This window comes from Gymnoscopelus braueri, assembly GCF_963280865.1.
Source record: "Gymnoscopelus braueri genome assembly, chromosome: 14".
Taxonomy (NCBI): domain Eukaryota; kingdom Metazoa; phylum Chordata; class Actinopteri; order Myctophiformes; family Myctophidae; genus Gymnoscopelus; species Gymnoscopelus braueri.
The window spans coordinates 25,825,739-25,840,738 of record NC_137619.1 but is presented as its reverse complement, the minus strand read 5'-3'; the positions used below and the strand labels follow the sequence as shown (position 1 = coordinate 25,840,738).

Sequence of the window (15,000 nt, the reverse complement as noted above, 5' to 3'; positions counted from 1 at the left end):
CCTAAATGACAAAAAACGAAGACGAGCCACAAATGCTGACAACATGAATAAAACTATGGTTAAAGATAGGGTAAGTGATTTCATTTGATTAAAATAGCACGGGTCTGCTGGCGGAGACTTGTGCTCCGAGGAGCACATTTTCTAGTTTAACTATGTAACTCCATATTATGTGTATTACTTCCAAACCTTGGTGCACATTAAACTTCATGTCCAGAGCAACTAAGCTGTTTAGGCATTCTAAAAACCAGCTGTAATCAGGTTATGCTCACTGTGACCGCTTCTATAATCAGCTTATTGCCTTAGTCATGGTACGATCCAATTATTACTGTGCATGTAAACCCACAGCGAGAAAGAGAGATATACTGTATAGATCAGGGGTCTTCAATGTCTTTCAGGGCCAAGGACCCCTTAGTTGAGAGGGAGATGAAGCAGGGACCCCCCCACTGCATTGTATAAAACTGTGTTGCTGAATAAAGATTTTCATAGATTTCATAGATATCTTCATAGACGTGTTTGACACACATTATCTTTTCTATTAATATGTTGGATTCATGTTAATGTGTATTTTCAGACATTTAACCTTTTAAACCCTCAATAGTTAGTCAACTTGACCGTTGGCTCTGTACTTGGTCTGCTCTTTTTCCCTCTACACCAACTTTCAGAAAATAGCAGATCTACAAGCTCACAACGCCTCGCGCTGCGAGGCGTTGTGAGCTTGTAGATCGGCTATTTTCGGCTAATGTTCCCCATCACACAAATATTTGGCGGACCCCCTCTAGTTACTCTGAGGACCCCCTAGGGGTCCCGGACCCCCTGTTGAAGACCCCTGGTATAGATCATGATTGTGAGAGAGTCCTAAAGTGAATTAAACACAGATCATGGTAGTTTAGGAGACTGCTACTACTACTGTAGATGCTAGTATGGTAAATGATGCCAGGGGCGGCATTGGCTCAGGTGGTAGAGCGGCCGATTGGGAATCGGAAGGTTCCCGGTTTGATCCCGGGCTCCCCCTGGGCTAGTGTCTTGAGCAAGACACCGGACCCTCAACTGCTCCCGATGAGCAGGTTGTTACCTTGCGTGGTTTCCTCTGCCGTCCAGTGTGTTAATGTATGGGTGAATGTAATGCCCATTTCTAAAGCGCTTTGGATAAGGGGTCTTTATAAATGTACCATTTATGATGATGTTTCTGTCGACAGAAGCCCCAAGGTCAAGACCCACACCCATTGGCTGGGGCCCCACAGACAGAGGTTGACCGCTCAAAGTCCGCCCCAACATCTCCCTGTGACCAAGGTACACACACACACACACACACACACACACACACACACCTTTATACAGTGTTATATATTATTATTTTATATAAACTGTTTTCAAGTGGCGTGATTTACACAAATATTGCATGATGCAGCTTCAAAAATCAAACACTAAATCAGCAAAATGAGTCCAAATGGAGGACCAGATCCCAAGCTTGTTTTATTCTCTCCTATCACTCAGACCTGAAGGAGCTGGACAACATTCGAAAGGCTCTGTCCTTTGACCAGCGCGGGGACGAGACGCGCAAGATGCATCCCCTCCCCACCTCCGCCTCCGTCTCCGCCATCCTCGGGGACAGGGGAGGACACGCCGGGGGGGCGGAGGACAGACGAGTACACGTGGAGGGAGGAGGAGGAGTAGGGACGGAGGACGAGAAAGGGAGGGAGAACGGGGAGGTGAAAGGCAACGGCGCTCTGGAGGCCAAGAGGATGAACCTGGAAGACTTTGTGTTCATCAAAGTCCTGGGCAAAGGCAGCTTTGGAAAGGTCTCTTCTCTTCTCTTCTCTTCTCTTCTCTTCTCTTCTCTTCTCTTCTCTTCTCTTCTCATTTCCCCTTTCTCTCCCCCTGCTGTTTCCTCTCTTCCTCTCTTTCTACTCTGTCCTTCTTTCTTTCCTTCCTACCTTCCATATCTTTCTGTCTTTCATCCCTTTCTATTCCTTTACCTTCCCTCCCTCATTTATTCTCTCAATTCGTCCTTCCTTTGTTCAGTCTATGACCTACCCCTTCATCTCTTTGTGTGTTCATGTGTGCGTGAGTGTCTGTGCTAGAAAGAAACAACATAATGAAAAGGTTATTTTCTAAAATAAAATAATTCACCAAAAATCATATTCTCTCTTTATCATTCTGTTGCTTCCCTGTGTTGTACAGAAACTTTATTTTAGTCAATGTAAACTGATCTAATATAATGTTATGTAATCTAATGTAATTTGATCTAATGTAATCTAATGTAGTAGGATTACATTTAATGTAATATAATGTGATCTAACGGCATCTAATGTAATTCAATCTAATGTAATGTGTCATTAATCTAATCTGATCTAATGTATTGTAATGTGTATGATGTGTGTAGGTGATGCTGGCGGAGCTGAAAGGCAGTGATGAGGTGTATGCCGTCAAGGTTTTGAAGAAAGACGTCATTCTACAGGACGATGACGTCGACTGTACACTGACAGAGAAACGCATCCTGGCACTCGCCAGAAAACACCCTTACCTGACACAGCTGTTCTGCTGCTTCCAGACCAAGGTAGGAACCAGTATAGAGAACCGACAAGGGTCTGCAAATTTACCGTCCAGAGCCCTATCCGAGACCATACAACAAATAAATGTAATCTCTCTCTGACGTGTACTTTCTCTGATGTGCGCAGCTGCACAACTTTGATGCACGCTCTCTGATACCCACTAACACAGAACTCACACATCACATGCACTACTAAGATGTAAACTTGTTGCCTGTTGTTCTTTTTCCTTTAACTTAGTAACTACAAGTGACAAAATCGCTCACATATTAATAGGCTACCGTGTCCTGACCAATGGTGGAAAAAGGACTGATTTGTTTTACTTAAGTAGAAGTATCAATACTGCAATGTAGAAATACTCTGTTACAAGTAAAAGTCTGGAATTCTAAATTTACTTGAGTAAAAGTACAAAAGTATTGGTATCAAAATGTACTTAAAAGTACTAAAAGTATGCAGAATGTCCTGTTACACAAGTTTACAAATGCATAAAATGTATAAAAATCTTTTGAAAATAGTCGATCTACAAGCTAACAATGTGTTGCATCGCGACGCATTGTGAGCTTGTAGTGGGTAATAATAATGAAAATCTACAAATTAACTAGTAACTAAAGTTTTCAAATAATTGTAGTGGAGTAAAAGTACACTGTTTGCCTTTGAGATGTAGTAGAGCAGAAGTAAAAGTACTGAACATTGGAAATACTCAGTAAAGTTGTTCTTAAGTACAGTACTTGAGTAAATGACCTTAGTTAATTTACACCACTGGTCCTGACTGTGCATTATAGAGACATGTATTGGACATGCAGTAGAGAACAGAGACGACTTACATGATCCAGCATGCAAATAAGTAATTAAACGTAAACAGGTGTCACCAACAACAGTGCTCACAAATATTAATAGGGACTGGCCATTACAGAGCACGCAGTAAGGATTAAAGCAAAGTTACTTTGTCCAGCAGCAAATAAGTAGACTTACGGTGATGGTCACACACACATGAATACACACACCACTGACAAAACACACACATCGTTGTACCACTAGAGGGCAATATTAGCTCACATTTGTAGCCTCCGGTCTCAACTGTAGCAAGTGGAGACATGAGCCCGCTGTGCTCTTGTCTTTTGACTAGTGATACTTCACCCAGAACCCCCCCGACCCCCATATAATCAGCATAATGTTTGCTATTTTCGTTGAAGAGAATGTTTTTTTTAAAGACCATTGGGTTGCAAATGGATAAATCACTGTAAAACTGATGATTTTACTGATGATTTTAAGGCTTTCAGCTGAAACTGCAGTCAGCTATGCTTATAATGATTATTATTTATAATTATTGTAAATATTCTGCTAAGAGTTTCCAATATATTTATTTCAATGTGATTACTGCAGATTGGACATGCAGTAAAATTCTGTTTTGAACATGGTTTTTAGCTGTTTCGAAAACAGAGTTTTGGTAATTGAAAAATGTGCTGTAAATATGTTTTGCAGGTTATGGAGCATGAATGAGAAATGGGAAAATGTGGTCATTGAATGCATTTAATGCGAAAACAGTGGAAAATGATTCACCGTTTGGTCCATAGTCTGTAGACTTTCATTTACTTTTGACCAATGCATGTTGGCAATTGGAAAAAAAAAACTGTAACTCTGTTCCTCAAATCAGAAGCAAAACAGTAGCTAACAGGACAGTGCAGTCTTCTCTCTGACCCTCTTTCCATTCAAATGTTTGCTTTACTGTACGTTAATCCTCTCCTCTCGTGTTTTCCACTGGCTAACTTGCTGTAAGTAGATGGTGATAGACAAGACACTCACTCATGCACACACGCACATGTGCACGCACTCACACACACACGCACACACGTAACAGGAAGCTGTGGGTGGTAGTTAGGCTACTGTATGTTTTGTCTATAGCTTGTTGCATAAGTGTTCCAGTATAGGAAACACATGCACCACTGAGAGGCCAATTTGACTACAAGTCTGGCGCGGGGTGTGTGTGTGTGTGTGTGTGTGTGTGTGTGTGTGTGTGTGTGTGTGTGTGTGTGTGTGTGTGTGTGTGTGTGTGTGTGTGTGTGTGTGTGTCTGCGTGCGTGCGTGCGTGACTGCGATTGTGTGGGTGTGTGTGAAGTTTAGTTGCACAGGTTTGTGGTTTGATGACTTACGATAGGGGTAGATCATATGTTGGGTGAATCTTTTGTCTGCCATTGAAGTGTAACCACGCTCAGATGACCTGCACAGGTGTTAACTTTAATCTTCTCCACAGGCTTTCCCAGAACACGTACTAAGTACTAAAGTATTTTATAAGTCTGAACCATTGTGAAAAGCATAGGAGTATTATTGAAGTGTTCGCTTTTAATCATCAACATACTGTACTTGCCATGGTTTATGGACAATGTAAATAAAAATGTCTAAGTAACAAAAAGGGGGGAAAAGGCAGGTATCCCAGTTAAGGCCCTGACAGATAGACAGTGTCAATGGGGCACATAGTAGGAAGGAGAATTTGAAGCATCAAAGCTCTATATATTTGGCGACACCGCAATTATTAATAATTTGAACCACAATGCACCGATTGGAATGAAAGTTCGTCATTAATTGATTTGTGTTTCTCAAAAGATAACTTAGAATGGCCAAACGTTACACTGCAATACAAGTTTTAACTGGTCAATGCCTAGGCTTGATACAATATACCGTACACAATGTGTCTTGGTCTATGCCGCACATCATTGCTCCAAAATAGAACCATGCTCTGAGAGACGTCAACAGGTTATGATGTGTCCACTCGACGCCTCCATTGTGGCTACGGCTGTCGTAAACAATTTGTTGAAGTGAGCTTCTGACGCCTTCAGTGTGTCAGGGCTAGACTTATTAAAGACATATTTAACGGAAAAAACTGCATTACTGAGAGGACAGCAGAAGAGAGGAGGGGAGAGGAGAGGAGAGGAGAGGAGTCAGGAGAAGAGCGGTTGAAAGAGAGCAAGGGACATTTTGTTTATTTTCACAGAATGTTCTGGAGAGCCCTGCTTTAATGATGGCGTCTCTCAATTTCCCCAAACATAAATGAAAACAAATACACACATGCACGCACTTACGCACGCACACGCACACGCACAGAGAGGGACATAGAGAGAGGGACAGAGAGAGAGGAGCAAAGCGAGAAAGAGAGAGGAGAGAGAACCAGATTGGTGGATGGACAGCGAGAAAGATAATGAGAGATTGAGAAAAAGAGAGAGTCAAATGTTTTCTTAAAATATTTTCATAATTATAGCATTATCTTTATTTATTTTTCTTTCTTTCTTTGTCTGTTTTTTCCCCTCTCACCGTTGCACGCGTGTGTGCGCACGCACGCACGCACACACACACACACACACACACACACACACACACACACACACACACACACACACACACACACACACACACACACACACACACACACACACACACACACACACACACACACACACACACACACACACACACACAGCACAGAAGCAGTGTGGGAGATTGGTTGCTGAAAACAAGTGGATTGTTGAGGGCCTTATATAACTGCTTTGATCCTTATCAGCCTGATATGTATTCCATATGCTGTTTGTTCTCTGTAACACATGCACATGTGCACGCACACACACACCAATTTAAAAATAAGTTTTACTTTGCCTGCTGCCACAACCCAACCTTAACCTAACCACAACCTAACTCTATGCTCAAAAGCCCTATCCTTGACTAATTCCTATTCCTTATCCTAAACCCAAGCTGAATCTTTTCATTGTAACCCTAACTCTAAAACTCTTGTTTAACTATAAAAATCACCCTTTCCTGCATGACGACCAGAACATTGGGCGTCATTCACAAATCTGAGTTTAAACTGTATATAATCACAAATCGGCATTCATCAATATTTTATTTTTCTGTCTGTCCGTGTGTCCGTGTGTCCGTGTGTGTGTGCAGCTAATGTCGGACACTGCTAGACTGATCAGTGTCAAACTTTGCCAAAACACTCCCATTAGGCCAAGGAAGACACTCCACCCCACATTTTCCAAATCGGCCTCATGGTGGAACTATACCAGGTCGCTTAACGTTTTGACCTATAACTCTTGAACTTTAGGTCGTACCTTAACATCTAATCTAAGGGTGTCCGCTGACGACAAAAATGTATCTGTTCTCCTACTTCTTGACTTAACCGCTGCTTTTGATACGATTGATCACACAATTCTACTACAACGTTTGGAGTACTGGATTGGTTTGTCAGGCACAGCCTTGTCTTGGTTTCACTCTTACCTAACAGGCAGAAGCTATTTTGTCAGTCTAGCTAACTTTGACTCAGACAAACACAACATCTGTTCTGGTATTCCACAGGGCTCAATTCTGGGTCCCTTATTGTTCTCCCTGTATATACTACCGCTGGGAGAACTCATCGCCGATCACGGAGTGAACTTCCATTTCTATGCTGATGATACCCAGCTGTATCTTTCAGTAGCTCCAGACGACCCCTGCGCTCTAGACCCATTGTTGACCTGTCTGTCCAGTATAAAATGCTGGATGAGTGAGAACTTTCTTAAGCTAAATGAGGATAAAACAGAAGTTCTCATAATTGGCTCCAGTGAGCAGAGAGAATCAATAACAAGTAGACTTGGTAACCTGGCTGTAGAAAGTAACACCACAGTAAAGAACCTGGGGGTGATTATCGATTCTGAATTGAATTTCAATACACACATTAATCATGTCACCAAGATTGCTTTCTTTCATCTTAGAAATATTGCGCGAATTAGAGACTATCTGTCGTTAGACGATGCAAAGACGCTGATCCACGCTTTTGTTTTCTCTCGGCTTGATTACTGCAACGCACTCTACTCTGGCCTGCCAAAGAAAACAACTGACAGATTACAACTTGTTCAAAATGCGGCAGCCAGAATTTTAACTAAAACCAGGATGAGAGAACATATCACTCCAGTTCTTGCTTCACTACACTGGCTCCCGGTTGTTTTTAGGATTGATTTTAAAATTCTTTTAATAGTTTATAAAGCTCTAAATGGTCTGGCACCTACCTACCTCTCTGACTGCCTAGAGAGATATGTTCCAAACCGGGCCCTCAGGTCTTCAAGTGCTGACCTGCTCGAGGTGCCTACAATGACATATAAAAAATACGGTGAAGCAGCATTCTGCTTTTACGGACCGACAGTGTGGAATAAACTCCCATTACACCTAAGACAGGCAGCCTCTGTCGATAGCTTTAAAGCACAGCTCAAGACCTATTACTTCACTCTTGCTTTTAGCTGATTCTTTGGTTGATTTTTAATTCCTCACTGTATTCCCTATTTTAATGTTGTTTTATGCCTTTGCTTGCTTTTATTTTATTTTATTTTATCTTTGTTTGCTTTATTGTTAAATTGGTTCTAACTGTAATTGTATTCTTGCTCTGTAAAGCACTTTGAGCTGCATTTCATGTCATGAAAGGTGCTATACAAATAAAGTTTATTATTATTATTATTATTATTAACAAGATTTTCTGCCATTTAAATTTTTTTTAAACACACCTTTTGCTACTACTCTTATAGATCTGGAGTCATGTGATAAACCTCTATCATTCAGATTTGTCATATTCCCTTCCGATTGACTATGATTGCCTTCCAAAGTTTGCGGGAGGGGCTGCAAATCATGTGTCCGATCTACCCCAAATTTATATCACAAATTGAAGGGCCACACCTCCAAAAGCGATTTCTTCTGCCCATAAGAGGCACTAGCCTGGTAAACTCTCCCGGTCGCATGAATTCACATTATCATGCGTTTTCTGCAGACCGTTCTGGTGCAGGGTGGGCGTTTTGCAGAAACCAAAAAGTGGAAGAGCCAATCAGCGTCTGTCAATCACAGGGTCCTGAGCGAGATGGTGATTGTCTCGAAGTCTTGAAGACACAGTTTACCAGGCTAAGGGGGCACCACGAATGCAAATCTACCCCATGTCATTGTTATAGAGTGTTTGTTCAGTAACAGGGGTCTCACACTCTCTCCAGCTCTTTAATAAATAGAAAATACATTTTCAGGTGGGTTGCCAATTTCAGCCAATCAGGAAAGAGTATAGCCATCAGCTGAAAATGTATAGTGTTCCAGTTCCAATTTTGTCTGCTCATTTATTTGTGTCATCGCTGCCAATTTAACCAATTTCACTTGTTTCACCTGAAAATACATTTTCAGGTTTATTAAAGAATTGGAGAGAAGGGGAGACTCCTGTTACTGAACAAACAATCTACAGCAATGATACCTATGATATAGATTGAACAAAACACACTGTACAGTATGTTAATACAATAACTAACACAACTGCGGTGGTTGTTTTTGGTCTCCCTGCTCTTCTATTAACGTTTAGATCCTATCTTATTGATTCTGAATTGAATTTTTCTGCACACACTAATCATGTTCTTTCATGTTATAAATATTGCGCAAATTAGAGCCTATCTGTTGTTGGATGTGGCAAAACTTTTGTTTTCTCTCCGCTTGACTACTGCAATGCACTCTTTTCTGGCCTGCCAAAGAAAACAACTGACAGACTACAACTTGTTCAAAATGCAGCAGCCAGAGTTTTAACTAAAACTAAGATGAGAGAACATTACTCCAGTTCTAGCTTCACTGCATTGGCTCCCGGTTGTTTTTAGGATTGAATTTAAAATTATTTTAGCTGATTGATTGATTGAATACTTTATTTAGAAAGACATGGTAACAGTACATGGAAGTAGAAAGTCCTCTAAACTGGATCGCTCATAAAAGCACTTGGCTTATTTAAAATGAGATCCCTGTGCACTCAAATCATGACATTTAAGACATACAAATATATACAATCAGCTTACATGTTACTGGTATGGCTCTAAATGGTCTGGCACTTTCCTACCTCTATGACTGCCTGCCTGCCTAGATAAAAAACTAAACTCACTTTTGAAGCAGCATTCTGCTTCTACGGGCCGACGACGTGGAATAAACTCCCTTTACTCATAAGACAGCCAGCCTCTGTGGATAGCTTTTAAGCACAGCTCAATACCTATTTCTTCTTGATTTAGTTCAGCTGTGTGATTCCCATAGCTGCAAGTTCCTCCAAACACAACTGATTTTAATTACAGAACTACTCCGTTTTGAATCTCATTCAAGATGACGTCCAGATGGTGTATTACTCATTGTAAACTTAATCACGACCCTGTTATGAGTCTAGGGCACAGGGAGTAACAAAACACTGTGGTATGGTGCAAAGAAAAGTGATTTATTTACATTAAGGTGATTTGACAAGATAATGGAATTTCAGACAGGACCAAGACGTAGGGAGGCTGGGCAGTGCCAGTGATTACAAAAAACCCTTTAAACTAACTCAAGTATGTTAAAGCTTACCTAACTAATCTAATACAGAAAATAAGGGAATAACCCAAAACAAACCTAACTTACTAAATAAACGAATTGGCACATACCCTCTTACTAATGTTTCTAGACAGCATATAGGTACCCTACATGTGTGCAGAATATAGCCTCCCCAATCTTACCTTGCCTACCCTTGTCATAAAGGTCAAACATGGTCTGAACATGAAGAGCATGCCCAAGCCTGGACATGCATAGATGCAAGAGAGAGTCAGACTACATGTGAACAACAGCCAGCTTATATAGTGAATCAGACAAGTCATGATTGGTCCACAGTAGCATGAGATGTCCCCACCAATCGACCACTGGTAACTGAAGGTGCTCTCTGATTGGCCCACCATGCTGGAGAGCCACGGACCAATGGAACGGACAGAGAACTGGATGCCATCAGCCAATCATAGGTCAGGAATGGCACACTAGATTTGCATAGAACAGGACACAGTCAGTTGTCTGGCATGACACACTAAACTTACTTAGGACAGGACACATTACATACCATGGGATGTAACATCCCCACCCTTTAAAGAACAAACTTCAGTTTGTTTACCAAGTGTAACCAACTGGATGGTCCACTCCGTCCAGTTTCTCCTGCAAGGGTTGGACACTTACAAATACTTAGACATAACTAGACATGCATAACTAGACATGCAATGGTAGACATGCAATGGTAAAACAATAACCAATCTAAACAAAATAGCAAATGGCTTCAATCACTTCTTTGTTAATATAGGACCCACACTTGCAAATGAAATAAAAACCGCAAGACCAGAGGAAGATGTGCCTGCCGATGAATGGGGTTTCTGCAACCCTAACTCTAAGTTTTTGAGAGCTGTGGAGGAACAGGAAGTTATGGAAATTGTTGGAAACTGCAAAAATAAGACTTCCACTGACTGTAATGACCTAAGCATGTCACTTGTCAAAAAAACAATGGACACCGTAGTAAAACCATTTACCTTCATATGCAACTTATCTTTCAGAAATGGCGTATTCCCAAATAAAATGAAGGCAAAAGTTATCCCAGTTTATAAAGCAGGCAATAAACAACATTTCACCAACTACAGACCAATTTCCTTGCTCTCAGTTCTCAAAAGTATTGGAGAAATTATTTGTGGACAGGTTAGATCACTTTGTAGATAAAAATAACTTACTAACAGAGAGCCAATACGGTTTTAGAGCCAACAGATCTCCCGCAATGGCATTGATTGAACTAACAGAAGAAATAATAAAAAAAACAGATTCAAAGATGTACACGGTTGGAGTCTTTGTAGACTTAAAAAAAGCCTTTGACACAATAGACCACACTATCCTTATAAGGAAAATGGTAAAATATGGTTTCAGAGGGGTGGTGTCAAATTGGCTTGAAAGCTACATACAAAACAGAGAACAAATTGTACAACTTGGAGAATGCAAATCCAGAAGCCTGAACATTATGTGTGGAGTCCCCCAAGGGTCGGTTTTGGGTCCCAAACAGTTTAATTTATACATCAATGATTTGTGCTCAGTGTCAAGTGTATTAAAGTGTGTACTATTTGCTGATGATACTAACATGTTCTGTACTGGGGAGGACATCCAGCAGTTTATGAAGGTCCTAACTATAGAAATGAGCAAATACAAACTCTGGTTTGACAGAAATAAATTATCTCTAAACCTAAATAAAACAAAATGTATGGTCTTTGGAAACCGCCAGATAAAAATAGATATCCAGTTGATAATAATATAATAGAAAGAGTATATGAACATAAATTCTTGGGAGTGATTCTAGACCATAAACTCTGCTGGAAACCCCATATAGAACATGTGAGGAAAGAAAATGGCAAAGAGCATAGCAATCATAAGTAAGGCAAGATACGAACTTAATCCCAGCTCATTACACACTCTGTACTGTGCAATGATCTTACCCTATTTATATTACTGCTCAGAGGTATGGGGTAACACATACAAATCAACCATAAATTCATTAATCATAATCCAAAAAAAGAGCAATAAGAGTAATAAATAATGCAGGATATCGGGACCATACACACATATTGTTTCTTCAATCACATCTTTTGAAGTTCAAGGATATGGTCATCTTTAAAACACTACAGGTCATGTATAAAGCAAGATATAATGAATTACCGGGAAATGTACGAAGAAAATTTTTGGATAAAGAGGGGGGATATAACCTCAGAGGACCACTGAACTTCAAGAAACATGTGATGAAAACAGATCTTAAAATAATGTGTATCTCTTCTTATGGAGCCACCCTATGGAATGGGTTAGAGGATGAATTAAAATATTGTGAAAACATACATAAATTCAAAGTTAGACTAAAGAGATCTATTTTCGTACAGAAGGGAAGAAGAGCTTGATTGAAAGTATGATGTAGTGCTATATAATTACATTATATAATTATATTAGACAGTAAGAAATGGTTATAATATTGTAATTGCTGTATTGTTATATCATATCATATTATATTAAATGATGTGTTAGGATATGTTGTGTTATATATTTGCAATATTGAATTATATTACACAACATACTATTGTATTATATATACCACATACCATGTGTGTGTGTGTGTGTATATATATATATATATACACACACATACATGGTATATATATATGTATATATGAATAATGTATATGTAAGTAAGTACGCCATTGGGCGTGCTTTGTGTTTAAAAAAATAATTAAGAAAAGAGAGTTGTAAGACTACAGGGCAGGGCCTGACAAGCCTAGTGCTTCTCCCTAGCCCCTTTTCGGACTCTTGGACACTGCTGAGAAAATAATAATAATAATAATGAAATGTTATTTGTTATTATGTTTGTGCCCATTATCCGAAAATAACCGGAAGCATCCCCACCCTTTAGAAATTCTCATGCAAGGGTTGGACACTTACAAATACTAGTCATGCATAACTATGCCCGATCAACCGGAGGCATCCCCACCCTTTAGAAATTCTCCTGTAAGTATCCGTTGACCCTGGGTAAAGGTCGTATCGCCGTGACAACAGAGGACCTCTGCTGTCTGGATGAAGGAGAGTTCCTCATCGATGTGATCATCGACTTATACCTCAAGTACTTGTTGTTGGAGTGTTCAGGGATCATGTCTGAACGTTGTCACGTGTTTAGCAGCTTCTTCTACAGACAGCTGACCAAGAGAAGAACCACTGAAGAGGAACCTCAACCTCTGGACAGAGTCAGCAGACATCAGAGGGTGAATACTTTGACTCGAAACGTCGACATCTTCGACAAAGACTTCCTGTTTTGTACCTGGTGATGGTGTGTTTTCCAGGGCTGGTCAAAGATCATCTGGAGGAAACGAGCTCCTGCATGTCAACGCCCCATGAGGAGCAGGAGGAGGTGAAGAGACCACGCCCCCATAAGGAGCAGGAGGAGGTGAAGAGACCACACCCCCATGAGGAGCAGGAGGAGGTCTCACAAGAGGTCTGAGAGCTAGAGGACAACAGTCTCTCACCACACCCCCAGAGTGTACCAGGTTGGGGTGGAAGAGAGAGAGTCAGACTACATGTGACCAACAGCCAGCTTATATAGTGAATCAGACAAGTCATGATTGGTCCACAGTAGCATGAGATGTCCCCACCAATCGACCACTGGTAACTGAAGGTGCTCTCTGATTGGCCCACCATGCTGGAGAGCCACGGACCAATGGAATGGACAGAGAACTGGATGCCATCAGCCAATCATAGGTCGGGAATGGTACACTAGATTTGCATAGAACAGGACACAGTCAGTTGTCTGGCATGACACACTAAACTTACATAGGACAGGACACATTACATACATTACATACCATGGGATGTAACAGCTCGCTAAAATATGTATCTGAAAACATTTTAGGTTAGAAATAAGCAACTTGGTAACAAACATTCTGCACATTGGCCGTGTCTCTATCCCTTGGCCAGCCTGCTCCTGCAGGCTACAAAGAATAACACTGCACACAGCACATGAGTGAGATTCTACCATGCCATATAGCTTGAAGGAGCGACACATCTGCAGACTTTTGCTTTCCAGTGTACTTGAAGCATACTGTACCCAAAGCCACCAAACCTATGTTATAGTCAACAATATCCATGGACAGGTCGCACAGACAGATCCACACACAAAGACAAATTACTGATTGCACGGATGCACCTGTAAATCAAACGCTTTGACCAACACCACACCCCTTTTCTCTCACACTGACTGCTTATGCTGTGACGGCATGCCCAGACAAGGTAACTTCACGGCAGTTCTCTATCCTTCCTCTGAGCCTGCAACAAGGACCCGTCCTACCAGCGGCAAGATGACCCCGCGGGTGTCCTTCTTAGAGAGGTTGGGCATGGTATTATGCTGATAAAGTATTCAGAGGGATTCTGATTCACTGACACACACACACACACACACACACACACACAGCGGTGGTAAGAACAAGATTCGCCTGTGCTCACGTGTCGGGAATCTGACTGTTTTGCGAGCACGGTTCATTTGTGTGCACATTTCTACGCACATATTAGTGAATGACACACAATGTCCCCACATGATACATTTTCTTTCTGGCTTTACTATCCTTGTATGGTACACACACACACACACACACACACACACACACACACACACACACACACACACACACACACACACACGCACACGCACATGCTCACTCCCTCTCCTTCTCTCCCTGTCATACGCACATACAGTACACACACTCAAAAAGCACAATCACAAAACAAGGAACCTTTGCTTTGGCCTTCTTGGAGCACACTGCACTGAGGCCTGACACCTTATATAATGGTGGTTCCACTTGGTTTAACTGGCCTAATGTTGACACCAATGTGCTAATGACTTAGCTCATGTCACCATACCAGTACAACATGTACTTTCCCATAATGCAGGGGATTACGGAAAAGTGCATAAGTACATAAGATGGACCTTGTGTTAACTGGACCTGGCTTTGATTCTGAAGTCATTCCCCCTGTTTAGCATTTCTGTACTGTCTAATAAGATACTGTACTGCCCCTTAAGCTGCTTTCAGTGTAAGGTCTGTGTCCTATATTATGCATCATTTGAGTCGTGTAGATCAAT

General features: G+C 41.1%; 1 protein-coding gene across 1 annotated transcript in view; it reads left to right on the top strand.

Moving 5' to 3' along the window:
* The window catches only part of LOC308101116 (protein kinase C epsilon type-like), a 110,819-nt gene that overhangs the window by 47,340 nt on the left and 48,479 nt on the right, over positions 1-15,000 (top strand). The window contains exons 8-10 of the mRNA XM_080450467.1: positions 1,197-1,290; positions 1,495-1,799; positions 2,384-2,557. Of these exons, the coding sequence (XP_080306593.1) occupies positions 1,197-1,290; positions 1,495-1,799; positions 2,384-2,557 (573 nt within the window). The remainder of the gene's footprint in view (positions 1-1,196; positions 1,291-1,494; positions 1,800-2,383; positions 2,558-15,000) is intronic.